Source organism: Lichenostomus cassidix, chromosome 7 (genome assembly GCF_008360975.1).
Source record: "Lichenostomus cassidix isolate B80296 chromosome 7, HeHo_3.0, whole genome shotgun sequence".
Classification (NCBI taxonomy): domain Eukaryota; kingdom Metazoa; phylum Chordata; class Aves; order Passeriformes; family Meliphagidae; genus Lichenostomus; species Lichenostomus cassidix.
The window spans coordinates 4,438,902-4,466,667 of record NC_139488.1 but is presented as its reverse complement, the minus strand read 5'-3'; the positions used below and the strand labels follow the sequence as shown (position 1 = coordinate 4,466,667).

Genomic DNA, 27,766 nt, shown 5'->3' with positions numbered 1-27,766 from the left:
CCTCTTTCCTTGCTTCATTCTTGTATCAGCAATCAGTTTTGAAAGACCTGCTGGCATATCAGTTTGGATTAAAGGGGCATTCTGTCTGCGGGTTTTGGCTCTCCAGGGGGAATTCATGTGCTGTGAATAGTGGGTGATTGGGGAATGGCCGAGTGCCAGCAGCACCTCTCCCACTGAGCTCCGAGGGAGTCCTGGGGAGTTGGCTTTTTTTACTGGGCTGAAGTTCATGGGATCTGTCTCAGCACATTAAACAGCTCACCTTGATAACACTGATCTCCTGTAGGAATATTTTGCTGGGATGGTGGAATTCTGCCTTTGCCCAGTTCGCCTCTCAAGAAGGATGGAAAATTTTATCCACTTTTGTTAAAAGGCTCCACTAAAATAAAAAAAAAAAACCCAAAAAAACAAACCAGCACCACGCAGGGAACAGGAACATTTTGCAGAATGGCTCTGTTGGTTGAACATAATATTCCAGAGTGAAGTTAAATGCTTGGACTATGCTAATTTCTTGAGGACAGTCACCTTTTCAGATGGATTGCACCCTGCAGATGGTGGCAGATTGTGCCCTCCTCCACTCCTGCCAGGAGCGTGTGCTCACTGACAGAATCAAAGCAGCAAAAGGATGAAGCTCTCCAGAAGAGTTGATGAATCTCTTGCCTTTAAAATTGAAGTGCTTTGTGCCAGGGAAAATATCTATGAATATATTTATAGTCATGAACAGCCGAGTCTCGGCTCCTTCGTCGCAAGTGGGGAAATTGCTGTTCCACCAAGTCTGTGAAAGTGGAATCTACTTTTAGATCCTTTGAAATGGGAGTCTGTTTTTTTTATCCAGGATTTAAAAATATCTGAAGTCCAAATTTTAGAAATCTGTGCATAATTGACATGAAGATGATATATACAGACAATCTAAAGCTGGTGGATAACAGCAGGTATTATGGAATCACAGAATCCCAGAGTGGTTTGGGTTGGAAGGGACCTTCAAACTCATCCCATTCCAAGCCCTGTGCCACGGGCAGGGACACCTTCCACCATCCCAGGTTGCTCCAAGCCCTGTCCAGCCTGGCCTTGGACACTTCCAGGGATCCAGGGGCAGCCACAGCTTCTCTGGGCACCCTGTGCCAGGGCCTCCCCACCCTCACAGGGAACAATTCCTTCCCTATATCCCATCTATCCCTGCCCTCTGGCAGAGGGAAGCCATTCCCTGTGTCCCCATCATTCCATCCCTGTTCCCAAGTCCCTTTCCATCTCTCCTGGAGCCTCTTTAGGCACTGGAAGAGGCTCTGAGGTCTCCTTGGAGCTTCTCTTCCCCATCTCTCCCAGCCTGGCTCCAGAGCAGAGGGGCTCCAGCCCTTGTAATAAGGAAATTATATCAGGAACAGCTAGACTGGGATGTTTCTCCTGGGAAGTTTTTCCTGCTGCCTGATGTTGATCCTGGTTGACTCCCTCCTGGATAAGGCTGGGATAATGGGGAAGTGCTGTACAAAGTGCCAGGCTGATTCTGCACTGGTTTAACACCAGGACACACTGGATCCTCTAGATCCCACCCTGGGGAGACTGGGAATGGTGGTAATGGAAGCCCTGAGCTATGTTTTGGGGTTGGCTTTGCACTGTGGAAAGGAGGTGTTGGATGGCCACCACCAGAGGCCTTCTGGCATTGTCCCTGGGAGAGACAGCAGGACACAGCTCAGCCTGAAATAGAGCTGGGCTTGGGACACAGCTCTGTGCCTGGGAATGTCACTCTGGGGGCGGTGCCTGCCAGGGGAAATCTGATCTCAACCCTTCCTGCCCGGAGCTAGAGAGACCAAACGGGCTGGGACTGCCCGGGAGCAGAGCGCCCAGGGACCTGAGCTCCAGCTCCTGCTGCAGGAATGGTCAGGACACCGCTGCTCCATGGGACCACACACCTCTGTGGGAGGCTGTGGCTGCCAGGTGAGTGCTGGGTGTTGGATGGGAGCAGGTGGATCCCTTGGATTTCCATCCTTCCTGCCCATCCTCGGTGTCTGAGGTGCCACAGGTGATCAGGGTGTTGTTACTTCGAGCTTGGCCCTGATTGGACCTGGTTTTCCAGAGTTATTTCCTGTGGACCAAATGAGCTGATTTTGAAAGCAGTTATAGAAAAATGGAATGAAATCCAGCACTAAATATGGGAGTTTTTTTCTGCTTAAAAGGAAAAATAGATGTCAAAAGTGTAGTATGCATGCTCTTCCTTTAACGTGTTTTGTTTTTCTTTCCCTGCATTCTTTGTTGGAAAGGCTACCTGTGGGGGCAGTTCTGGCTTTCCTTGCCCAAAGGAGAAGGGAGGCAAATCTCCTGCAATGGGCAGCTCATCCTTCTTGCTGGAATTACGCCAGAGCACGTACAGTGAGCATTGCCTCTCTGATGGAGTGGATAGGTTACTCCAAACCTCTGCTCCCTTGCTGTAAATGCAAGGATTATTTTATTCCTGTGGATTTCCAGAGTGACACATCTTCTCACTTTTGTGTGGATGAAGTCATCGGAGTCTGCTGAGGAGGCTGGAGATTGTCATGTTTGGTAGGAGTTGCTTTATCCTCCCACTGCAAAGAATTAAGGAAAATAATGGCATGGGAAGTGGAACACAATGCTTCCAGGGTTTGGCATTTGAAAAGTGGAGTCTTATCATTTGGATATCAGTCTGTCAACACCTTGAGGACCACAATTTCCTGCTTAAATGCTTCCTAGGTACTTTGGCTTCTAGGATAACTTCCTAGTAATAAATTAAATGCTGCTTTTTGTGTTGATTGCTTCTGAGCATTAGAATCCCAGGAGGGTTTGGGTTGGAAGGGACCTTAAAGATGATCCAGTTCCAAGCCCCTGCCATGGCCAGCGTGCCACTCACTAGATCAGGTTGCTCAGAGCTCCATCCAGCCCAGCCTCAAACATTTTTATTTTTCCTTCGATGCTTTTACCTTGATGTTAACCAAACTATGACCTGCTGGATTTATTTTTACAAGGTCCAGGGTAGGAGAGCAGTATCAAACTCTTGTAAATGTTGTACCTGAGTATCTTCAGATTCTTGTGAGGTGTTTGTGTGGATTTTAATGCAAAAGAAAGCTTGAACCCCATCCTAGTTCTCTCTAGCGTGGTGCTGAGTGCTGGGGTGGGTTCCTGGCTTTGGTGGAACATCCCACCTGACATCTGGACTCTGGAATGTCTCTGGAGCAGTTAGGATTGTCAATGGCATGAGGGAGGTTTGCTATTCCAGATGTGCCAGCCTCTTCCATACATGAGGAAGCCACCAGCCTGACCTAGTTTCTACTGCATCCAAAGCAAGAAGTCAGAATGAAGGCAAATTAAATATAGATATACCAGAGCATCCTGCTGATGGTGATGCACGATGTCACTCCCTGGCAAAGCAAAGTGGCTCACTTTAATATTACCTGCAGTTGTAGTAATCCTAATAATCAAAAAAATCCCCCCCAACAACCCCATGTGAACAGGATTGGATTAACTTCCATCTAAACGGGTGTTTTGACAACTCTAACAGATCCACCTCTTTCCCACTTGTCTCCCCTCCTCCTGCCCCCCGTCCTGCCCGTGCGTGGCTGCAGCATTTTTATTTTTACCATCCACCTTTAGAGTATGAGTAAACAGTGCTTAAATCCTGTGTTTGTTTCCGTGCAGTTCCACGGGCCGGGGCGACGCGCTGGGTTTTTATAGCAGGCGCAGTCGGTTCCAGTTGAAACCATAATTGGTATTTGGGCTTGATAGCTGCTGTAAATCTCCGAGAAGGGAAGAGAAGGATGCTCTCATTTTGTTAGGCTGCTTCTCTTTCGGATGCAGAGTGCATCTTCCAGCTCTCTGGGCTAATTAAAATGCCATTACAGTACATGTGGTGCTACAATACAGTCTAGGGAGACTTCCAAAAATAGATCCTTGAGTGCAGACAAATTAGAGAGGAAATATGCACTGAGCATTTTCTCATAGGTTTAAAGAGAAATAATCCATTTGCTGCCCTAATTGCTTTCTTGTAAATGTTGAAGGATTTCTGTATTTTTTTTCTCCCCCTCTGTAAATTTCGAGTGAGCAGACAAATAAATAATGCGTCCATGATAATTAGCGTTCTCATGACTAATATTCTAACTTGTCACACACGCTTGATATGCAAGTCAGGATGTTCCAGTGGACTGTGCTTAACGGTCAGGGGTGGAGGCTTTTTCTTCCTCAGCCAGCCTGTTTTAGCTGCCTGGTATCCCCCAAGGTCAGTGGTGCGTGATGTGGTTTTCAAATCCAGCCAAACCTTCGAGCAGAGCCACCCCCAGACCCTCCCCAAATCCTGCCAGGAAGTAACGCAGAGAAATCCTGTTTGCACATGGTGTGCCCCAGCTCGGGGACAAAATGCAAGGTGCTTTTTATAGTGTGGCTGTGCTACGTGGATACTGATAGCAGGGGGAAAAAACCCTCCACGTTCCTGGGCCTGGAGGAGATCCATGGAATTGCTGTGGGTTGACACATGGAATGGAGACAGAACACAACTGCTGGGCAGGGCCAGGAGGAGCCAGGAGCTCTCGTTTGGTGCAGCCTGGGCCTCTCTGGAAACAGCCTGATGAGAAGGGATGAGGCTTGGAGAGCACTGGGCAGCCTTCCTTAGGGATAGGGAAGGGGAAGGAAACAATCACAGAATCTCAGAATGATTTGGCTTGGAAGGGACCTCAAAGACCACTATCCCAGGTTGCTCCAAGCCCTGTGCAGCTTGGCCTTGGACACTGCCAGGGATCCAGGGGCAGCCACAGCTTCTGTGGACACCCTGTGCATTCCCTGAATTCCCTGCTTGCTCAGGACCCCCTGCTAGCTGTTTTGCAGTGAGGTGCTGTCCAGAAGATTTATGACTAAAAGAAACAGGTTGGTCGAGTGGTCTCAAACTCGCAGTGTTAGCAGAAAATTGCTCATCCTGAAAAAGTCTCTGGACCACTCTATTGTCTTCCCTCAATGAAGAACAGGCAAAACTGAGCTCTGCAGCCCCTCTGTCTCATTTTTAAAAACCTTCTCTCTGAGGTTTCTCCTTGGCTGCCCACAATTCATCTTCAGGTGTTGAACCTACAGCTGTGTACCACACCCCTGAGGGATGAGCTTGCCTGTGCTCCTGTTCAGGTGGCCAGGAAGGAACCTGGACCCTCTGCATCATCACTGAGTGGGGAGTGCTTGGTTTTGGAAAGTCCTTTGGCTTTTCCTCCTTCTGGCCTTGCTTGGCCAGGTATTTCTCATGTATAGTTGAACTTTTTTCTGTCATCATCAAGACAGCAGGAGGGTTTTACTCTTTTGTTGCTGCATCTTCCATCCATCTGTTTTTCATCTTGAATTCTGCATTTCAGGCTCCAGAGGGACAAATCTGAGTCAGTAAAGCAGATTGTCCTTACCTCTTGCTCCTTGCTGCCTTTCTGCCTGTCTCTCCTAAAGTTTAGCTTCTACACCTCTGTAGAACTTCTCCTCTACCCTGGGTGTCCCTTAAAGATAATTTTTAGTTGTTCATTGCTTCACTCCAGGAATTCAGGTAGGCCAGGGTGATTTGCATCATGTTGAAAGATCTGAATACATGGAAAACTATTTAAATAACCTCTTCGTTCCCAGTTCTGCCTTGCATTTTTAAGCTCATCAGAGTTAATTATAGTCAGGCTGCTGCTTACAGTTTTCTTGAAGACCTAATTGAATATTTTCACCTTCTATTTTTCTTCATTCCTTGTCTTTTTTTTAAGTTGTGAAGTTGTATTTCCCTGTCCTCATCTGGTTTGGTTTTGCCCTGGATGTACTTGATGATCTTAAAGGTCTTTTCCAACCTTGACAATTCTCTGATCCTGTGAAATTGTTCATTTTGCTGCTTCATCTTTTCTGAGGGTTTTTATTTGTCATGTTTCTGGTTTATTCTGGAGTGAGCTTGTAAACATTTTGCCTTTGTTTTGCTATTTTCAACATCTTTCAATCCTGCAAACTCAGCCACTTCCAAACCTGTCCTGGCTATATTTTCTGAATAACTTAAACAACTCCTTGGAACAGATTAAGATAAAAACAAACTGTTCAGGTTTCCATCAATGAATTATGGTTTCATCTTGTTAATTAATGAGTAGAAATACCCATCTGGAAATGAAGCTACACTAAATGTTCCCTGACTCGAGCCATGAATCAGACAGGCTGGTGTCTGCTTCCCTCCAGGCTCGATGGACAGAGCACTTTGTCACAGAGTTTTGGGGAAATTATCAGACTGATTCATACAGAACCAATTGGAGAGGATGTTTTCTTGCCAATTATTTTAGTAGCTTAGGACCAATTTGGCCAGCAGAGAGCTGGGGAATATTTTGTGGAATATTTTGTAGGTTGTCTGGGTTGTCTCACTGTACAAACCAGGGTTTGTGGCTTGTAAGAAGGGACAGAGTAGAGGGACATTTTAACCTTCTTTTATCCTTTCCAGTAGCTCAGGGGAAGGGTGCCTTATACAAATATTTCCTGGTATACAACCTCCTTGTTTGGTTGGGTTTTTTCCTTCAAATGGAGATTTAGAGATTTATATTATTTTAATCACTCAGTACAGCAAAGACAGAACCTCGGTCTTGCATGGCTTGGTTTTGTTTCAAATGTTTCAGGTGTCAGTGCTTTAGAAGATGTTCCTAAATGTTCTTAATTAATCTTAATACTCATTTTGAAACAGAGATTGAAAAATACTGGTTTGTGGTTTTTTTTTAAATGAGTGGAAAAATCGATGTACCTAATTTCTTAGAATTAAACAAGTCTTAAAAACCCCTCAAATTGACCTGGATTTGTCTCCTAGAGCACCTGGGTGCTGGTGCAAGGCTCTGTTTTGTCCATGGGTCCTTCTCCTCTGGAGAAGCCACATCTTCCTCTGAAACCATGCAGCAGAGAAGCTGAAAATGCAGGAAAACTGGGAATTTCCCAGGGCTGTGCTCTCCAGTGAATTTGGAGCACCTGGTGGCTCAATTCTCTTTTAAATACCGATGTTTTGCTCTACCCCATCAATCTGGGTATGGTCACTGGAGGGGAGCACAGGCAAAACATGGAGAAATTCCCAGCTGTGCTTTCTCTCTAGAAAAATGGAGGAAAATTAGGGAGCAGAAAAAAACATTTTAACATTTTTCTAACACTGTCCTTTGCCTGAGAGAGATGGGATGGCTTCTTTGATGTCTCCAGACAGGGTTTGGCTTGATCCTATCAGAGCTGCAGCACAGAAAGGGGTTGGAGGGGAAAAGTGAGACAGGCTGGCAAAGGTGGAACAAATAGGTTTGAGATAAATTTTCTGTATCCCAGCGTTCATAATTACACTGAAAACATAATTTAGCATTTTTTGCTTCGGCTTTACTGGGAGGGGAATGGGTGACTAGAAACTCAGGTGTGGCAGTCTCCAGCACTGGTTGTTCTGTTTAACTCTACCTGAGTGCAAGATACAATCTTAGAAATATTTTAAACAGGGAACTGCTTCAGCAAGATGGATTTGTGCATCTCATTTACAAAGTATGTTTTTAATGCCTTTCTGAAATCCAAACTTATGCAAAATGGGGCTTGTTATGCATGTCTCTGCATTTTAATCTCCTGCAGTGATTTGTCAGTTTTCCTTAACATCTCCCTGGCATATTCCAGCCATTCCTCAACTTTGCTCCGTGGGGCTGCATCTCTGTCTTAACTCAGTTCTTCTCCCAGCAAGGAAGGAATTGCAGTTCAGTTGTTCTCTGGTAAGGTTTGTGAGCTGACTTGCTTATTTCCTCAGACTGGGATCAGTACCAGTTGTGGATTTACAGACCAGGAAAACCTGAGCATAATTCGGGCTACAGTCTCTTTTATTTTCTGCTTGAGCTGTCCTGGGAATGTTCTCATTCCCATTGATTTGTGCTACTTGTGTTTGTGCTCTGCATCGATAATTGGTTACTGATTTTCTTTTTTTTTTTCCGCTTGGAATGGCTAAAAATAGCTCAGCTACCCAAAGTGTTGATGTGATTTTATTTTTTTTCCCCTCTTTCCAGATGGGCTTTCTGGCAGAGACCAGCCAGTGGAGCTGCTGAATCCACCTCGAGTGAACCACATGCCCAGCTCTGGTAAGGAAAAAATACTTCTTCCCAAGCCTTATTCCTGTTCTGGGGCTGCAGGAAAACGCTCTGCAGCTCTGCTTTGCAAGTGGGAGAGCAGAATGCAAATGCAAAGTGCTGGAACAAAGTCTGTTAGGACTTGCACACCTCTGCTTTCCCAGGCTGGCAGAGTGGGATTTGGGAATGGAGCGCAGCAGCCTTGGGAGGCTTGCAGGGGCTGAGGAGAGCCCAGCCTGGTGGGAGATGCTTGGTTTGCCTCAGGAAAGAGGGGACAGGAGAACAAAGCAGCATCTTAAGGAGTCCTTTGCCAGCCCAGAAGGAGCACTGGGGAGCCAAGGAGGTTTTGGAGCTGCTGCTCTCATTAGGGAGAAGGAGCAGGGAGCCAAGGCCAGGCTGATCAAAGCGTGTCATGCCGGGCTCTGGGCTGTTTGCTGTTCTCCCTCTCCTAATGATCCTGCCACGGCATCTCCTGGGGCTTGTCCTCCTGCTCTCTGTGCTGGCTGCTCCTCACCGAGCTGGGAGAGCTCCCCAGGCTCACTGCTGCAGCTCAGCAAAGGATGGAAACCAAAGTTCTGCTCCCAGCACATGGAATTCTGTGGGAAACAATCTGCTGCTGGCTTTTGTGTTTCCCCCTTCTCTCCTCCTGAGGAGTTTTGTTTGCAGGTACAAGCAGATATTTGTACCAGGAGTGATAGGATGTATAAAACATTATCTACTCTGCAGGTAGCAGCTCAGATCTTCCAAACCCCCAACTTTCCCTTCTCTGTTGCCTTCCAAAATGCCCTCAGGCCCTTTTCTATTAAGGACGAGATCTCGCAGAAGATCTGAGCACTTCTGGTAGTGCCAGTTGGAAAGATGTAAACTAAGTTTATTCAAAACAACCCCAGTACATTGGGAGGGGGAGAAAAAAGCGGGCTGTGACCTAACCTAGATTTTTGTGACTTCAATGCCTATCTGGGGAAGGAAACTTTCAGAGAGGTAGCATTGTTGCTTTGGGGAGAAAAAGGAAGATGTGATTGTGTACCAGGGTCAGGCGTTTGGCTTCGGGTTCTGAGAAATCCCTGTCCCCTCCATGTGCTCCCAAACGTGTCCATCAGGTAAGGGAGGTTCTATTTTCCTAACCCTCAGAGGGATTCTCATTTTCAAATCACTGTGGCAGCACAGGTCAACTTACAGGTTTTACTGCCCACCTCGGTCGTGAATCGGGCTGGATTTTGGGGCTCTGTGGATCATGGGCCAGGATTGTGAAAGGAATGGGTTTGAATCTGCTGTGCCTTTGTTTTGCTATTGATTTGGTTTGCTGGTTAAGTTTAATGTTTCTTTTTGAGGTATTTCAGGCCAAAGGCTGGTGCTGGTTCAGAGCTTGGGGAAGTTGATGGTAGAGTCTGTTCTATTTTTCCCCAGGTGAAATAAGGCTGTTTAATGGAGTCCTTCAGCATTTAGAGACTTCTTGCTGTTTGGACTCCATTTTGAGTATTTTTAAGGGTGCCCAGAGAAGCTGTGGCTGTCCCTGGATCCCTGGAAGTGTCCCAGGCCAGGCTGGACAGAGCTTGGAGCAGCCTGGGATAGTGGAAGATGTCCCTGCCCATGTCAGGGTGAAACTGGATGGGCTTTAAGGTCCTTCCAACCCAACCCATTCTGGTATTGCCATATCTGCTTTTTATCGTTCTTGCTTTTGGTAGTTTGCTGCAGATCTTTCTGAGAGAAGAAAGGAGAAGTAACACCAAGCACTGCTCTGGAAAAACAAGTTGTGTGTGGGATTGTCGGGTGGTTGTTCCAAGTCTCAGGCATGACTGAAATAATGGTGTGAAAAAACAGCTTGAGGAAAAAAATTGCTTGATTGTGTCCTGGGATATTTTGTTTAAAACACTCTCCTGCCCTGGTCAGGGTAAAGTTGAATAAACTTGAGTGGTCGATGAGCTTTTATGCTGCATTTCTATTTAAGATAAAATCACTGCGGTGTGCTTGCAGGAAACCAAAATGTTTTTCTCTTCACCACGAACCAAGTGAAGGAGAGGTTTGACCCTTGTTAGTTGTTTTTCTCTGATGTGAAATGGTGAGAATGTTCTAAAAAATCCTCCATCCTGCAGAGCGTTTCAACTACAAAACAAGAAATATTTACAGCGTTTTTATGAAATGCTTCTTAGGAGTGCATTTGGTTGAGCCGAACTGAGTTCAGTCGTCGGCAGTGCAAATTATTTCTATCTTCATTTCTGTATAAATTAAGGATTAATTGGAGGAAGGGAAACATTTTCTCTTTTCAAAGACGTATCACCCATAATTGGTGCTTCTGAATTTCTGAGGTGCTGGTAGAAGTACAACAAGACAAAGCCCCCACAGCCCACATCCTGCTCAGGAGTACAATCATCCGTTTGATAGCTCTGCCTGCTCTGCCTCGGGCTCCCGAATATCGCTGCGCCTTTGGCCCGGGGGAGGAAAAGGAATAAATTAGAGTTATTCAGCAACCTTGCTTTCCTTAATTCTTTTTTTTTTTTTTTTTTTAAATCAGAGGGTGGTGAGGCACTGGGACAGATTTCCCAGAGAAGCTGTGGCTGCCCCTGGATCCCTGGAAGTGTCCAAGGCCAGGTTGGACAGGGCTTGGAGCAACCTGGGATAGTGGGAGGTGTCCCTGCTTGTGGAAAGGGATGAGGTCCCTTCCAACACAGAGGATTAAGTGGGAGATTTCAGCTCCCTGCTGCTTTTTCTCCTTCTTAGATCTAATTATCCACTCTCACTTCTACATTCATTCGCAAAAAAAAAAAAATAATGTTGATGTATGTAGGAATAAATGGGTTTTTTCGAGCCTCTGCACTAATACTGTCCCGTGGTTTTGCAGCCAGAGATGAATCCCTGTCTGTGAGGGGAAGGAGGGATATTCCAGCTGGTCTAGCAGTGCTGAGTTCATCACTCCCGACAGAATCCTGTCCTGGTTCACATTGGGATGTGTCAGCTCAGGAAAAACGTGAGGTTTTGTCATGCCCCAGAAGTACCTGCCCCTCAGAAAGGCTTTTCTTTAATCTTAAAAATATCCTGATATATGATATAGATATATACCTGGAGCCCAGGATGGGGGAGAAACCCATCCAAACCCCCAAAATTATCATCAAAAGTGAGTTCTAGAAAAATCCTTTCAATGTCACAACTGTACACTAAGCAGATGCAACCCTGTCCTCTCATTAGATTATTGAAAAGCTGCAGCTCTTTTTGTCAGGCTTGGTGTGATCATTTTGCCATCATTTAGATGCTCTGATGTAAGATAAGATTCCCAGAGAAGCTGTGGCTGCCTCTGGATCCCTGGAAGTGTCCAAGGCCAGGTTGGACAGGGCTTGGAGCAACCTGGGATAGTGGAAGGTTTCCCTGCTGATGGCAGGGGTGGAATGGGATGGGCTTTAAGGTTCCTTCCAACCCAAACCATGCTGGGATTCCAGTGTAGCAGAGAAACTGCAGGTTAGTGCAGCTTAAAGCCTTGAGAGTTAAAACCAGCTCAACATTCTATTTCCTGCAATACTTATGATTTAGTAATATTTGTCTTTTATTTCCAACCCGAAGGTAAAAGGACAAACCTTAGCCCATGCAGTGACAATAAAAGGAGTGTTTCACCTGCTAGAGGCACTCCTGAAGCTCAGTTTTGGAGCCATTCCTCAGCAAGGAAAGCTTTGCACAGCCCTTCAGCCATCTCTTGGATTTCTACAGAGTATTCACTGCATTGTTGTGCTTCTATTAAAAGCCCTTTGCAGTCAGTACATTTGGGATTAATTCTGTGGGAGAAGGGAGGGAATTGCCACATCCCTGCAGAGGAGCAGGGAAATTCAAGCTTCAGGACCTCTTTTCTGGACTGATACTGTCCCCAAAGTCATGTTTCATTGGTCGTGGGATAATGTAATGAGCCTCTGACCACTTGTTGCATGTGCAGGGATGTGTGGAAGAGAAATGAGCATTTTGGCCATCTCTGCCTCAACTTCAGCATGGATGGAATTGAACTACTCCTCTAGCCAAGCTGCAAATCAGAGAATCCAGACTGGTTTGGGTTGGAAAGGACCCTAAAGCCCATCTTGTCCCATGGGCAGGGACACCTTCCACTATCCCAGCTCTGTCCAGCCTGGCCTTGGACATTTCCAGGGATGGAGAATCCTGATCTTATGCTGGAGCCCAGAGTGTGGATATCCTGATCCCTACAGGCTGGGAAGAGCAGGAGCCCACAGCTCCTCAGCTCTGGGTTTGTTGTCTTTTGTCTCAGAAAACGTATTTATCTGTCATGATTTATCTGTCTCCTTTCTTCCCCACGAGGAAATGGTTATCAATTGGAGGAGGTGGGATGAATTATTAATGATTATCCCTCTTTTAACAGCTGAAAGCAGCACTTAAATGTGAAGCTCTTGAATGCAGTGCTGGTTTCCGGGATGAAAGGCTCGAAAGTTTGCTCTGCTGCAAGCCCTAACTTGCTGTTTTTCTTTATTCTTCCCTCACCTTGCTTAGTTCATTAATTCACACTGATCAGCTCCAGAATTCAGTGGATTCTCTTAGTCCTGACTCTTCGCCGAGTGTTATTTTCAAAAACAAGAATTCTCGCTGATTCCCTACCGCAGGAAAGGTTGTTTTGTGCTTTTGATTTATATAAAAGCAGGTGATGAAGGGAAGAGCCTTTGAATGCTAAAATTTTGTGACTTCTTAAGGAAGGAGGAGATGGCAGGATAGGAGCAAGTGTAGAAAGGCTCCCTTGAATTTTATTCAGGAATTTGTTCCCATTGCCTCTGGCTTTGCTAAAAATAACAGTACGGTGTTGTGAATGAAAAGTGATAAATGCTTCATGGAAATCCATCATGGATTGAGGTGTTTCTTGGGGAAAAAATTCTGTGTGTCTCAGGTGGGATCTTGGAGGTGACTGTGCCATGTCTTGTCTGCCATGTGTGTTTCCACCCTGGCTGTTTTACCTGGATTTGCAACCTCAAAGAAGTAATCGAGATGCAATCTTTGTTTTGCTTTTATTTTTATTTTTAGCCCCTTCGCTTTTTCAAGGTAACGCTTGTCCTGGGGCTGTAGTGATCCAACACATCCTCTACTCGATTCCTCTTTTCCATCAGCTTCTCCTGACAGGTGGATGTGAGCACTGGCTGGAGGATGAGGATGGACTGTTCATTATTTCCAGGAATTTTCTTTGTCTGCCTTCCCTTTTCATGGCTGTGCCCTGCACTGCAGAGCTCCCCAGGGTGCTTTCTGCCAGAATTAACTGGGGGTAGTTTATTGCCAAAGGGGAAAGAGCAGCCACCTGCGTTCCTAGGATTTTAGGAATTCCTCGTCTAGCACAACACGCATTTATCAAGATCCTGGAGGCTCTTCCCTGATGTATATTGATTTTCAGGGCTATATTTGGCTCTGCTTTGTCTTTGGGCAGTGGAGGGAATATCAGGTGAATGTTTTGTGCAGTGATGCCTAAAATACAGTAGCAGTCTCCAGATGCTTCCCTGGGGAATTGCTGAGGGTTCATTAAAGAGACTTTTCCATGTTGCCCAGGGAAGCTGTGGATTCTCCATCCCTGGAAGAGTTCCAGGCCAGGCTGGACAGGGCTTGGAGCAACCTGGGATAGTGGAAGGTGTCCCTGCCCATGGCAGGGGTTTGGAATGGGATGAGTTTGAGGTCCCTTCCAACCCAAACCATTCCACGATTCTGTGATTAAATATGTCCTCCTTTGGCTTAACTGATATCTTGTGATCTAAACCACTTAATCATCACTAGTTTTCCATCTGTTTTTCATTCAAGGAATTGTGTCATATCAGATGATTCATTCATATTTGATTAGAGATTTCATTATAAACTGGCCTGAAGTTTTTTATGATCTAATGAAAGGCTTTGGAATCATTGATTTGGAGCTGCAGTTGTAATATGCAGAACAAATGTACTGCACGTTTTAATGATGCTTTTCCTAGGTATTTTTTGAAGCTCTGACGGTTCTTGCCAGTGAATTGTGTACATTGAATTTTTTTCAACGTTTCTGATGAAATGCAATGATCTTTCCCATTGGAGAGAGGAACTCCCAAGCTACTATAGGACTTCTCCAGCTTGCACTGAATGACCAAACAGTGAAATTTAGGTCAAAACTTGCCTTTCTTGACCCATTTATGGTCCTGCTCATAGACAGTCACACTGTAATGATATTAATGAAGGTCCTGAAGATCCTTAGTTGTCAGGGCTCTGCTTAAGTGACATATGAGAGCCTTTCTCTTTTCACTGAGGACAGTCATCTGCCACCTGTGTGCAAATACCTCAGATTAAGTAAATTATTTCTAATTTTTTTTCCATTTTTTTTTTTAAACAGATGAACTGGTTGCAATAATGTATTTTTAAAAAACATGAACAGGGCAGAGTTGGAGGCATTTGCCCAGGGAGTGCTGGGACTCTAATGATACAGATCTGGCCAGGCACAGGTGGGTTTTGTCCCTCCATTTCTGAAACCCTTCTGTGACAAGCAGTGGCATTTTCTGTTGGTTTCCTGCTGGCCAGAGGGGCTGGGATGAGCTCTGGGGCTCAGCAGCAGGTTTGGGAAGGTGTTGGTGACGCAGTGAGAGGAGAAAGAGAGCACAGCCAATTCCTGCCCTTCCGCAGTAATCCTGGGAGCTGCTGTGCCTGTCACTTAAATGGGGACTTGCTCAGGGTGGCATCAGAGCTGCCCTGTCTGGCTCAGCCCAGGGTGGATCAGCAAAGTTTTGGTGGTAAAACTCAACTCAGAGAGTGGCAGGAATTCCCTTCACACAATATCCTGGAGCACTCAGGTTCCCCTAGCCAACGTGGCTGGCTGAGTCCTGGGGTGCAGGAGCACATGGGTTGGGTACCTCCAAATACTCAGGAATCACAGAATGGTTTGGGTTGGGAGTGATCTCAAAGCTCAACTCATCCCACCTCTGCCATGGACAGGGACACCTTCCACTATCCCAGGCTGCTCCAAGCCCTGTCCAGCCTGGCCTTGGACACTTGCAGGGATCCAGGGGCAGCCACAGCTTCTCTGGGCACTCTGTGCCAGGGCCTCCCCACCCTCACAGGGAAGGATTTCTTCCCAATATCCAATCTATCCCTCCTCTCCTTCTGTTTGATGGCTTTATAGTGGGAGCCACCAGCCACTCCTGAGCAGATCTTGGGAGCAGCACCCAGCTCTGTCCCCAAAACTCAGCCAGACCACAGTGTCCAGGTTGGAATTGGGTGTGTGAGGGCATTTAACCTCACAAATCGTGTTTTGGACTGTAAAGGCAGCTCAGTTGTTCCAGAGGGAATGGCTCCTTGTCTCCCTGCCCTGCCTTTGATAGTCTAAGGGGTCTGAAAAGCTGCCAGCTGTTCCTGCTGGGAAACACCAGGCCTGACCTTGGACCAAATGTTGTGCTGGCAAACTACAAGTGGAATATTATCAAAAAAACACCCCTAACCACGGCATCAAACGTTTAATACGGTGTTTGGAGGTATCAAACATTTTTATAGACAGAAAACATAAAATTCCTTCCACGTTCCCTGTAAATCCCTGATACAGGGATTTGTATATACTTATATGTGTACATATATGTGTATATATTTGTATTACACTTGTATAATCCCTGTCCCAGGGATTTATCATGTCCTGAATTAGTGCTCAACAAAACTCAGATCCCTCTCCTGCATCCCTGGCTGTGCCTGTAATAGAGTCTCTAAAGCCTCAGGAGTTCAAAGCCCATCGGAGCTGGCGGGTTAGGAGATAACACTGCGGAAAAGGCAGAAGGAAAGGCTGTTACTGGAAAATAAATAAATAGATTTTTTTTTTTAATTCCCTTTTGGGGCTTCAAGGACCTACCTTGATGACCCCACACTAGCATGGAGTAATCCTTAAAATTGCAGAGAAGGAAATTCTAGAATTCTCTGGAGTTTCCTTTCCAGGGTGGCAGGGCAGGGGAAGGTTTAGCTTCTGTTTAGCCTCCCGATACACGATCCGGCCGTGTCCCGACGCTGATAAGAGATGGCAGTGACACAGCAGGGAAGGTTCTGGCTGTGTTGACACGAGTATCAGGTATCCTGGGTGAGCAGCCAGGAAACTTCATCTGGCTCCATGTGCAGCCAGACGTGTGCTGTGTGCGTAACGAGTCACTGCACCTCGCTTGGGGGAACCGCCGCCAAAATTGGCGCTTTTGCTGCATTTGGGGACATGTGGGTTCATCCACTCTGCTTTTAACCATCCTCTCCTGACGTCAGCTTGCTCCAAACCCCAGCCTTGGACACTTCCAGGGATCCAGGGGCAGCCACAGCTTCTCTGGGCACTCTGTGCCAGGGCCTCCCCACCCTCCTGGGGAGCAATTCCTTCCCAATATCCCATCTATCCCTGCTCTTTATTTCAAGAAGGCAGGGGCTGATGAAGCTGCCCTTCTGCCCTAATCTGAAGGGGATTTCAGTCATTCACGTCACCATTCCCCCCTGGCTTTCCTAAATGTTTGCTCATAGATGCCAGCTGTACGCTGTCAGGGTCAGTAATGTGGGGTTAACTCATATCCAAACCCCCCATATTTGTTAGGTAATCTCTGTTTTCTCTTCAGTGTCAGCAGAAATTGTGTTCCTTGGCACAGAGGGGGAGCTTTGGAGTTGTGCTGCTGTTTGCTGTGTTGGAAAAGGCTCGTTGCAGTAGAGAAGCAGAAAATGCAGTTACTTGGCAACTTGTCTCTGTACATCACTGAGCCCCACCACGTTCCTGAAGCTTGTAAATACTCATATACTCAAATATTCATGGACTTTCGCCAAGAAAAAGGAGTTTTTGCACTGTTTCTCCCAGGCTTAGCAATGTATACTTTTCCTTGATCTTTGTTTTTTAACTTTATTATTTCTTTATTGTTGTTTTTTAATATTATCTTAATACATTGGGTTTCAATGTAGAGATATGACTACATGTTCTAACAAAATGACTGCTGCTGGTCAGGATGGTTGTGTGGGAACTTCACCATAATTGTATAATTCTCTTGTATAATTCTATTATACAAGAGAAAAATTACTTTTAAGCGAGGTACATGAGGTGACAGACAAATAAGAATTACAGGTGATTTAAAAATCACCTTAATATTAATACAAATTCTCGTCCTTTTAAAGCAGCTTTAACAGGGGGTTCAGACAGTGCTGGAGCATGGTGGGTATTAAGTTCTAGTGCAGTTTAGAATGCGCTTTACTCTTTATCCCACAAAAGAAGTTCTTGCATAGGATGAGAATTGCAGCTTCTGAGGAGCTGTTATGTAAAATGCACGGGGTTATTTACACCTTGGAATTAAATATTAACTGCTGGTTTCTATCCAAATGCTGCTTTACATCCAAAATCCTGAGCTGTGCACCTCTGTCTGGATATGGCAGGTATTGGGGACAGGTTTCTGAGTTAGAATGAGCAGGTTAAACCCAGCTTCAAGGTGTCACCTTCTCCATGGATTCAACGTCCTCGTCACCAGTGTCACATTATCTGTCTTCCTCAGGTCCAGAGCCCCCTGAGGAGCTGCTCTTTGTGTCCCACAAATGCCATAAACTGGAGTTTTAAAGAGAATTCCAGCAGCTGGGTACTGCTTCAAGGTTGTGCCCAAGTGTCCAAGGCCAGGTTGGACAAGGTTGGAGTGACCTGAAATAGTGGGAGGTGTCACTGTCCATGGCATGGGGTGGCACTGGATGAATTTTAAGGTCCCTTCCAAACCAAATCATTCCATGCTTCTTTCAAGTCCATCACTCCAGCTTCTTCTATAGCCATAAACAGGTTTAGACTCCCTGGGCAAAGCAGTTTGAAGGAGTTGCAGCACTTTAAAGGAAGCTGAACTTGTTTGTTCCCTAAGCCACTGCAAGGCAGATCTTAACGCAAATGCTAATTTTGTGACGCTGATCTTCACGAGCAGCAGATATTTCGTCTTACACGCGCCAGATGGGTTTGCTGCTGGCATCACTTGTGAGATTATGGTCAAAACAAGGACAAATCCGCTATGAAATTCCAAGACCTTACTGAATAATTTTGTGTTTTGCCTCCCAAGGATCAGCTAGCTGTCACAGTGCTTTATTTTGTCGCTGTCAGCGTGGCTGGTAAAGCTTCTTCAGGACTCTGAGATGGGCTTGCAATGGGAGGAGAGGCCTTGCAGTGAAGGATCTCTCCTACCCCAGGTTGAATTTACTAATAAATGTTATATATTTTTTATTTTTTATTAAGGTCATGGTAGAATATTGCCAAACTTCTGGGCCTGTGAGAGAGCTGGAGAGGGACTTTTTACAAGGACATTTAGTGACAGGACAAGGGGGAATGGCTTCCCATTGACCAGCCCTGAGCTTTTGATGAGCCCTTTTCCCATTACCAGGATAATTCCCATTATCCAGGAGAATAGTTTCCACTGGGATGATACAAAACCAAGCTGCTGCTGGTTACAGCATCTTCCAACTCGTTTACGGCACTGAGGATTTCAGAAACAACACTTTCCTTAAGCAGAAATCAAGGCAGATGGTAAAACCAAGTGACCTACAAAATATAACAAGTTTTCTCCCCAGAAATGTACAGTACAAACAAATGTACTGTCACCTAAAAATACTGAGATGGCATTTCTGACAGAGTGATGATCGTACGGGGAAGTCAAAGTTTGGGTAAGGTCAGGAATGAATTTTGCATCCTCTAAAAACACACTGGTGATCAAACTGACTGTAATGTGTCTCAGCCTCTTGCTTCTTCCTCCTTGGGATTTGGTTTGGTCGGGTTTATCTTGTTTTGTTGTGTCTGTAAATGAAGTTATTATCAAAAGTGCCTGTGCTGCTGTGAAGACCTCAGTGTCTGGTGGCAAACAGCGCTCGTTTGGGACACTTTGTGTTCTTTTTCCTCTGGAAAACATGGCCCAACTTCCTTTCTAAATAATGTGCTACACTCTTGATCTGCCAGCAGGGCTTTTCTATTAGTCCCTCATGGATCCATCCTTTCAAAGAATGGAATCATGGAATCACTAAGACTGGAAAAGACCTCTTGAGGTGGAGTCCAACCATTTCCCCAGCACTGCCAAGGCCACTACTAAACCATGTCTCCAAGTGTCACATCCACACACCTTTTGAACACTTCCAGGGACAGTGACTGCCCTGGGTAGCCGATTCCAAGGCCTTACCACCATTTCAGGGAAGAAATATTTCCTAATTCCTCGTCTGGTGGAACTTGAGGCCAGGAACATCCTGTCCCTTGTTCCCTGGGAGCACAACCTGATCCCTCTGGCTGTCCCCTCCTGTCAGGAGTTGTGCAGAGCCACAAGGTCCCCCCTGAGCCTCCTTTGCTCCAGGCTGAGCTTCTTTCCCAGCTCCCTCAGCTGCTCCTGGGGCTCCAGATCCTCCCTGTCCAGCTCCTGCAGCTTTATCCCTCCCTCACTTTTCAAGCATCACTTCTGCACCACTGAGCACCTCCTGCAGGGGCAGTGAAGTCCTTATGAAATCTCCCAGGGCTTGGGATCAGTGGCCAGGAGCTGGTGCTGCCTGACATCCCCTGCCAAAGCAGAGCCCTGCAGTTCAAGGCCACTGCCCCGAGCGAAGCAAACTTGAGGCAAATCGGCTGTGAAGTGGAAACAGGGAAATGAAAACAGGCGAAATCACGGGAGGATTAGGCTGCGGTGATTCAAGGCAGCTTTATTTCGGGATGGAAACACTGACGCAGGATTTAACGCACTTCCAGTTTGGCTCGTTATCTCCCTCGTTAAGAGGGGTGGTCTGACACAGGAATCTGTCTCTTTGCAGACCTTTCTAAATGCAAAAAAATGGAAATAATGGCATTTGGGAAATGCTGTTCCCTGTGCTGACTGCTTGGCTGGGAGAGGAGAGGGGCTTTCAGAGGCGTCATGTCCTGTGGGTTTCTGGAATGCTGGGAGATGTGTAGTTTGGGATTCATCTGGCAAATATGGTTACAGGAACTTGGGCTAGAGGAAGGTGTCCCTGCCCATAGGACAAGCTCCATCCAGCCTTGGACTCCTCCAGAGACTGGGTAGCCACAGCTTCTCTGGGCAGCATTTTCACTCGCAGTGTTCTGTTCTGTGAATGTTTCAGCTGGGCTGGCTTTCGTTGCAGGGAGGACATGGTTCTGCAATCTGTTGGAGGAATGGGCTCATAAACTTGAGGGATGAATCTGTAAAGAGCAGAGCTTCATTAAAGTGGCCTAAAAATCAAAAAGGGTTGATATAAGATGTGGTTTGCTCAGCGGAGAAGGGATTATCTTTGTATTGGTATCAAGCAGGAGTTTATCTAAAGAAGGTTTTGGTAGTGATTATCTGTTTTCTTTCGAGCTTCTTTAAGCAGTGTTTTGGGCAGGAATGTTGAAGTGAATGCAAGACCTGAATGCCCCATTTCCATCATTTATTGATAATACCCAGGGTGTTTAGTACTTCAGGGAGGCAGCAGATAAGCCATTGCCATCTCTGCCTGTCTCCAGACACCACTGAATCAGATTTAACCTCCTTAGACTTGCTTTGAAAAGCCTTCCTCTTCAGCTTGCCTCCTGCAGCAGTGCCTCAGCTGCTGCCTGGATGTCCTTTTTATCTCCTTCTTCCAACTTTCTCAATGCCTTTTGTCCGTGGCATCCTCTTCAGCCTCCCTCAGCTCCATCCCTGAACCCTCTTCAGCTCCTTTCCCAACTCTTTTATCTTTTTCGAGTGCTCTGAAAAGTGAGTCACTGTTATTTTGGGTACATACAGGAGCTCCATCCTTATATAGATATTTTATGTCTCTCACCTTCGGGCTTCTCACAGCATCCTGTTTCTTTTTGTGGAAGGATCAGGCTGCAGTCGACTCCTTGGCAGGGAACTTTGGTTGCCTGAACGTAGCTGGAGCAGAGTTGTAGCCTCCCACTGAATCTGCCAAAATCCCTAAACCCTGTGTTAGGTCCAAGTTTCGCAGCTGAAATGGCATTTTAAAGCAAGATAATCCAGAATTTATCAGAATTGATGAGGGAGGAGTCGCTCCCCCCTTGCTGTGGCTGTAGTAGCTGCAGTGTAGGTGTGTTGTGGTTTGGGAAGCTGCTTAACATGCACAGCTGGCAACCACCCAGCATAGAGCTTTTCATAAAAGAAACAAGAGGTTCAAGTGTAGAAGCTTCTAGGGACAAAATTAAGCTGTTGTTTTTGATCATTCATAGAGGTGTTTATCACTATGCTGTTTTTTCTTTGGGAAGTAGAGTTTAAAATGAGTTGAAAAACAGCATTCGAAGAATTGTGGAATCACAGGATGGTTTGGATTGGAAGGGACCTTCAAGCACATCCTATTCCACAGGCAGGGACACCTTCCACTATCCCAGGCTGCTCCAAGCCCTGTCCAACATGGCCTTGGACACTTCCAGGGATCCAGGGGCAGCCACAGCTTCTCTGGGCACCCTGTGCCAGGGCCTCACCACCCTCACAGGGAACAATTCCTTCCCAATATCCTATCTATCCCTGTCCTCTGGCAGTTTGAAGCCATTCCCTGTGTCCTGTCCCTCCATCCCTTGTCCCAAGTCCCTCTCCAGCTCTCCTGGAGCCACTTTAGGCACTGGCAGGGGCTCTGAGGTCTCCCTGGATCCTTCTCTTCTCCAGTTTTACACCCCCAGCTCTCCTAGTCTGATTCCAGAGCCATCCATGGAGTGGGGAAGCTTTGTCATGCATGGGTCACTGCTAGCATGGGGAGTGCCGGGAACATCTGCCCTCATCCTTTAAGATTTGGGTAGCATGCTTCTGTGTTTTAATGTGTTCACTTTATCTGATGGGTCTTGGTTAAATAAAAATTAAAAAAGGAAAATGCCAGTTTTTTAAGAGAAAGCTTAACTCAGGTGTGTGTTCTGGTGTGTGCACCCAGGAAGGGCAACCCCTGCCTGCCTGTTCTGCCAGGATAAAAAGGTGCTTTAGTGTAAATTCTCTGTGCTGTCATGGAGTTTGAAGGGTTTGAGGTTACTTGAATTTCTCTAGGAAACTGCTTGTGCTTGGCACTGTCTTAAAAAACTTTTTTTTCATATTTTCATGTGCATCTTCATTGTGTTGAATGGCCAACAAGGAGCATCCTGGTTCTAATGCAGCTGATACCTGAGTATATCCATTATTTGGAAGTAAAGCCCTTCCAGAGGGGGCTATAGGAAGCTGTGGGCTACTTACCCATTTGGATGGGCTTCTCTTGCACCAGAGTCTGGATTCCTACTCAAAACTGCAGCCCTTGAGCAATCTATGAGTTTTCCAGAGCTGTGGAATAGGCTTCCTATTACAATTTGCTATTTAGCTGCTGGGTTTGCTGATTTTACTTTATTTTGGTCATCACAGAGGAGGTCGTGTTGCACATTTTGGGGCTTTTTGTACAGCTGGGAGTCCCTTGGCTGGTGGCAGAAGTGAACTCGCTCTACTGCAAGTGGTAACCATTTATTTGCTTTCTGAAGTACAGTGGGGCAGGTAATTCTTAAGAATTTTGTTTCACCTTCTCTTTTGACATAGGGGAATGGCCTTAAACTGAAGGAGAGCAGGGATAGACAGGTATTAGGAAGGAATTGTTCCCTGTGAGGGTGGGGAGGCCCTGGCACAGGGTGCCCATAGAAGTTGTGGCTGCCCCTGGATCCCTGGAATTGTCCAAAGCCAGGCTGGACAGGGCTTGGAGCAACCTGGGATAGTGGAAGGAGGATGGAATGGAATGGACTATAAGAACCCAAACCATGCCATGTGTCACCAGCTCATCAGCTGGCTTTGTTCCTGCCATTGGAGACATCATCCCTTTGGAGGTTCCAGGGAAAACTCCAGAGGACCAGTGAGAATGTCCAGGTGTTTGTCTAACCCCACCTTTGCTGGGAACCCCTCAACTCCCCCATCCTGATCCAGCCAGGTGGATTATTTTTTTTTCTCGTGGGAAGTTTTTCATGTATAATCTCAGGATGAGACTTTCTGGCTCCTGCTCCATCTCTTCCATGTTTAACTCTCTTCTCCAAAGTGTCATTTTCCCTTGAGGGAAGCTCAGAGTGAGATTAGAGAGAAGCATGTGAGAAATCCACGTGGGTTTGGCTGTGCAGAAGCGCAGCTGAGCTTCCTTCAACTTGGCTTTTTGTCCTGGGGATCTGCTAAGGGGAGAAGTTTCCTGTTCTGGAAGCAAGACAGAGGGATCAAAGAGGTTCAGGCGCTGGGTAATGCCTGAAGCAAGAGGCAGGTGAAATTACATTCCCAGGAATCCCAGAATCCCAGAATGGTTTGGATTTGAAGGGACTTGAAATATCATCCAGTTCACTCCCCTGCCATGGCAGGGACACCTTCCACTATCCCAGGTTGATCCAAACTCCCATCAAACCTGTCCTTGGACACTTCCAGGGATCCAGGGGAAGCCACAGCTTCTCTGGGCACCCTGAGCCTTTTGAAAAGAGATGCACATTTGTTTTTGTTGTTCTCTGTTTTATTATTACTTACTTATTTAGATGCTTTTTTCTATGGGAACTCAGGTGGGTTTAGCTTATCCACTCCATGCAAAGGGACTGTGCAAAGAAAGGTTTCCCACAATTGTATGAAGTCTGAAATGAGAAGGAGTCAGAGCCGACTCCTTTCATTCCATTATCTTTAATTTCACAAAAAGCTCTGGCTCCATCCAAGACACTCATTTGTTAGAGATGTCACTGATGAAACCAGCAAGGAGATAAAGTAGGATAATGGTTGAAAAGGAGGTGGTGAAACTGGAGTGTCTCCCTTTGGAGCTTCTGTGTCCTGCACAGGCTCATCTGTTGGAGACATCTGTGTTGGAGATGTCTGTGCCATCAAGGGTTTGGTCCTGGCCTTGAACTCTCCATATTCTCATTAAGGAATTACCTGTGGATATTTATCCGTGAAAGCTTATAATTTTCCAAACTCTGATGTCCTGCTCTGAGGCAAGAGGGCTTGCAGTGAGATCCCTTCCAGCCCAAACCATTCTGGGATTCTTTGCAAAAACTCAGAAATGTTGTTTTCTGTCTGTTGCGGATGTAGCTTGGTGAGTTTTTTTTTCTCTTCAAGCGAAGAGACATTTTTTAATGCTTTAAATCTAAGATGGAGACAGTAGGATAAGTGGTCTGCTCTTCAAGTTTTGGCTTCTTTATCATCATGAATACAATTTCCATGTAGCTTCCTAATAAAGACTAACTAGATCTTTTCGGGGGAGGAATTAGGAAATCTGGCTATGTAGAAACCCAGAATCTCTGCACCCCGATGACGTTTCCAGGTCTGGGTAGTAATCAGGGGAAGCTTTCCTCGCCGTGAATGAGTGAGTGACATTTCGAGCTCCATCTGTTGCCTCCGGAGCGGTGCCTCGCCGTGTTTCCATGGCTGATGGGATGATTAATTTCGGTTCCCATTCACAGAGCGTGAAATGTTCCCCGAGCAGGGAGTGACTCCATCCCCTGCTGAACTGCAGCGTGCATGGAGCTCGTAGGAAACCCCAACTGCTCCCAGACAGGATCCAGGCTGCCTTTGCACTCACCTGCCTGGGCTGTCCAAAAATTCCTGCAGGTGGCTGACCTGCCTGTGGGTCTAGCTGGGCTGTGATGCTGGGTTATTCCAGCCCCAGATATCCTCCCTGGGCTCCTTCAAGTGGGATAATAGAGGTAAAAATTGAGTAAAGCAGTAGGAATTGATTGCCCATGCTGTCCCACCCAGCGAGGGTCTGGAACTGGGCGATTTTTCAGGTTCCTCCCAACCCAGACCATTCCATAGTTCTCTGATAGTCCTTTCATTTGCCCTGGTGTGCTGTGGATCTGAGAGGAGCAGGGCAGGGCAGTGCCTTCATCCTGTTCCCATGTGGTGCTCGGGATGTGCTCCAGAGGATGTTGGTGTCCCGGGGCTGCCCTGCCGTGACCTGCTCCCACCACCTGCTCTTGGACAACTTTTGCAGCTCCTCCAGCCCAGCTTGGCACAACCTTATCTAGAGAATCAAAGCTGGTAACGTGTTGTTTTCCCCCTCTCCTATAAATTCCTCCTTCTATTTGGGACATCCACCGTGCTGGAGATGAAACCAGCTCCGAGGGTGCCGCGGCTTCGTTCCGCTTCCCCACAAAATCCGCTGCTTTTATCCTGGCACTGCAGTCAGATACTGCAGTAGCTTGGTGCTATTTATAGTTCTGATCTCACCGTCTCTCAGTGTTTCGGGGAGTTTTGACCATTTGGGAAGTGGGAGCCCCGTTGGAAAAGGATCCCTGGGTCTGTCTGCTGGTGGAGCGGTTGCTGGCATTCCAGTCACTGCCGGGGGGGGATGGATTTAATTCATAATAATCCAGTGATGCTCGACTGACACACATCTTCCTGCCAGAATAAACCACCTCAAGTGCTCCCTTGGCTGTGCTCAGAGTCAGCAGTAGCTGCTTGCCTCCTTTGCCAGGCTGATTCCAAGGAAAATTGCGGTGATGGGTTTATAGGAACGGTGTTGGGTGGATTCGGGGCTGGCATCATGCTCCCCACATGCCAGAGCTACTCCTGCTGGCAGCACCTTGGCATTTAAATGCTTTTAAACTGTTGCTGGACACCAAGGATATCCCTGAGGAGTAAAGTCAGGGAGTAAAACGCATGACTTTTTTGCTTTTCCCCTGGGATGAAAGAGCTGAAAATAACACTGAGAGGGTTATGCATCCTCAGCATCCCGCTGGGTGGTTCCACGGGATGGGGATGATCCAAGAGTTTGGGATACTGAGCACATCCTCTGGCTTTGTGTTTGCTTGCTGTGGGTGCTCCAAGGCTGACGTGCTGCTCTTGGCAGAGCCTGGCCCGAGGGCACGGCTGGCGCACCAGTAATTAAAGAGCAAACTCATTAGCTGGGAATAAAGGCCTGGCCAGGAAAGGATGGGAGAGGGGAAAAAGCTGAGACCATGGGTTCTGGAAAGCCCTGGCAGGAAAGGGTCAGCCATGGCATCTCCTCCCCGCTGGGCAGCAGTCTGGGAGGGTACCAGCCACTGGAGAGTTACTGGAATGCTCTTTTCTTGGGATTTTGGGAATCTCCCATGCTCACTCTGTCACGGACAGGTGGGGTGTGTCCTGGAGTGGGAGCTGATTTCTTCCTCCAGCCTTGACCAAACTCTCATCCCCAGGGTTTTGCAGCAGATTTGGGGAGGTTGATGTGATTTATTTTCCCCTTCTCCAAAGGGAATTGCTGAAGAAAGAGGAGCTGGGAAGGAGCTGTTTGAGTTGAGCGGGACTCGCTCTGTGCCGGAGGGAGGGAGGGAGGGAGAGCTCAGGGAAAGCATTTCCTGCACTTTCCCTTTGAAGGTGATGTTGGATTTCAAATGTGAGAGGCAGTTTTCTGTGCTGCTTAAATTTAAATTAAAAAAAAAAAAAGGAAAAAAAATAGAAGAGGAACGAGAAAAAAAAATAAGAAAGGATTAATTCTGGCAGCAGCATTTGATTTTTAAAAAATCTAGTTTGATGTCTAGTGGGAGGTGTCCCTGCCCATGGCAGGGGGTTGGAATGTGATGGTCTTTAAGGTCCCTTCCAACAAAATCCTTCTGTGATTCTGTGAATATTTTTCAAATTAACCTTAAGTAAAGGTTATGCTGAAGCAAGGTTTGAATTTAAATACTCGTTTGGTGTCTCTTATACTGAATTTTCGATTTAACATTTTGGTGTGTTTTCAAGACTGGATCCTGTATTTCCATCCTTTAAAGACCTGCATGAAAATGCTGTCTCAGAAAATGGGAAGAAAATTCAATTATTACTGTTAGTTGTATTGAAACGTGTATTCACAGGTTTAGTATCACCTTCCCCTAATCCCTTCCAAAGCACTCAGCACTTACGGAGAAGTTATTTTCCATTTTTCCCAGAGAAGCTGTGGCTGCCCCTGGATCACTGGAAGTGTCCCAGGCCAGGTTGGACATGGCTTGGAGCAGCCTGGGATAGTGGAAGGTGTCCCTGCTCATGGCAGGGGGTGGCACTGGGTGAACTTTGAGTCCTTTCCAACCCAACCCATCCCATGATTCCATGATTAAATACTTTTTGTAGGATGTGCACTTTGCTCTCAGGGCAGAGATTGTCACTTTGTTTCCCTGCATTTTGGGTTGTTGCTCTCAGTGTGGTACAGAAGAGCTGCGAGGTGTCAAATTCCCAATCTCCATCAGCAATCGATGGGGACTAAAGTGCTTTAGGTCTTAATTAACGTGCAGCATGCAAGCAGCCTTTGATGTATAGCCATGTTTTATTTATTTGGGAAGGGAATCACCAGCAGAGTGGTTCTAACTTAGTATAAAAGTCATCATGGTATGACCATGGAATCAAAATCAGACTAACTTGACTGTGGGGAAAAAATGATTCCCTATATGCCAAGGGTGAAAAAAGAAAATTTAAAAAAATTAAAATGTAAGCTTTTTCTCTTCCTACAGTAAGAAAAAAAGCAGGGAAAGACTGTGAGATAGTTGATTATTCATAATCAGGATCTTGTCTCCTAATTCATGGCTTTGGCATTTCTCATCCCAAGCCTGAATGTCGTCTTTGTGCCTCGGCTCACGTCACGACTCCGATTGTGCTCGTGTGTTCTCCAGGCAGAACCTAGCAAAGCAATTTTCGAGTCTCCCACCAAGTATTCCCTGAACACAGGGGGTTTGTTGTTGTGGGGCTGCGTTCATGGAGCAGAGAGGGCTGGATTGTGCTCATCAGGGCTCTGTGGGTCAGGAGCTCCCAGTGCTACTCTTCTTTTCTTGAGCCTGAAATAGTTGAGAGTCAGGGATGACGCAGCCTCTGCCGGAGCCCTGAATGGGAATTGTGGTCTCCATCCCTGCAGCTGCACCCCATGCCCGTGGCTGGGGG

General features: G+C 46.5%; 1 protein-coding gene across 9 annotated transcripts in view; it reads left to right on the top strand.

Moving 5' to 3' along the window:
- The window catches only part of HDAC4 (histone deacetylase 4), a 163,723-nt gene that overhangs the window by 60,725 nt on the left and 75,232 nt on the right, over window positions 1-27,766 (top strand). For 4 of the 9 annotated variants that reach the window (XM_085065861.1, XM_085065862.1, XM_085065863.1 and 1 more), the window contains exons 1-2: window positions 1,796-1,929; window positions 7,983-8,054. In XM_085065861.1, coding sequence (XP_084921987.1) covers window positions 1,869-1,929; window positions 7,983-8,054 — 133 coding nt within the window. In that variant the 5' untranslated portion in view covers window positions 1,796-1,868. Of the gene's footprint in view, window positions 1-1,794; window positions 1,930-7,982; window positions 8,055-27,766 lie in introns of those variants that run through there. The other 5 variants (XM_085065865.1, XM_085065866.1, XM_085065868.1 and 2 more) reach the window with 2 other exon arrangements.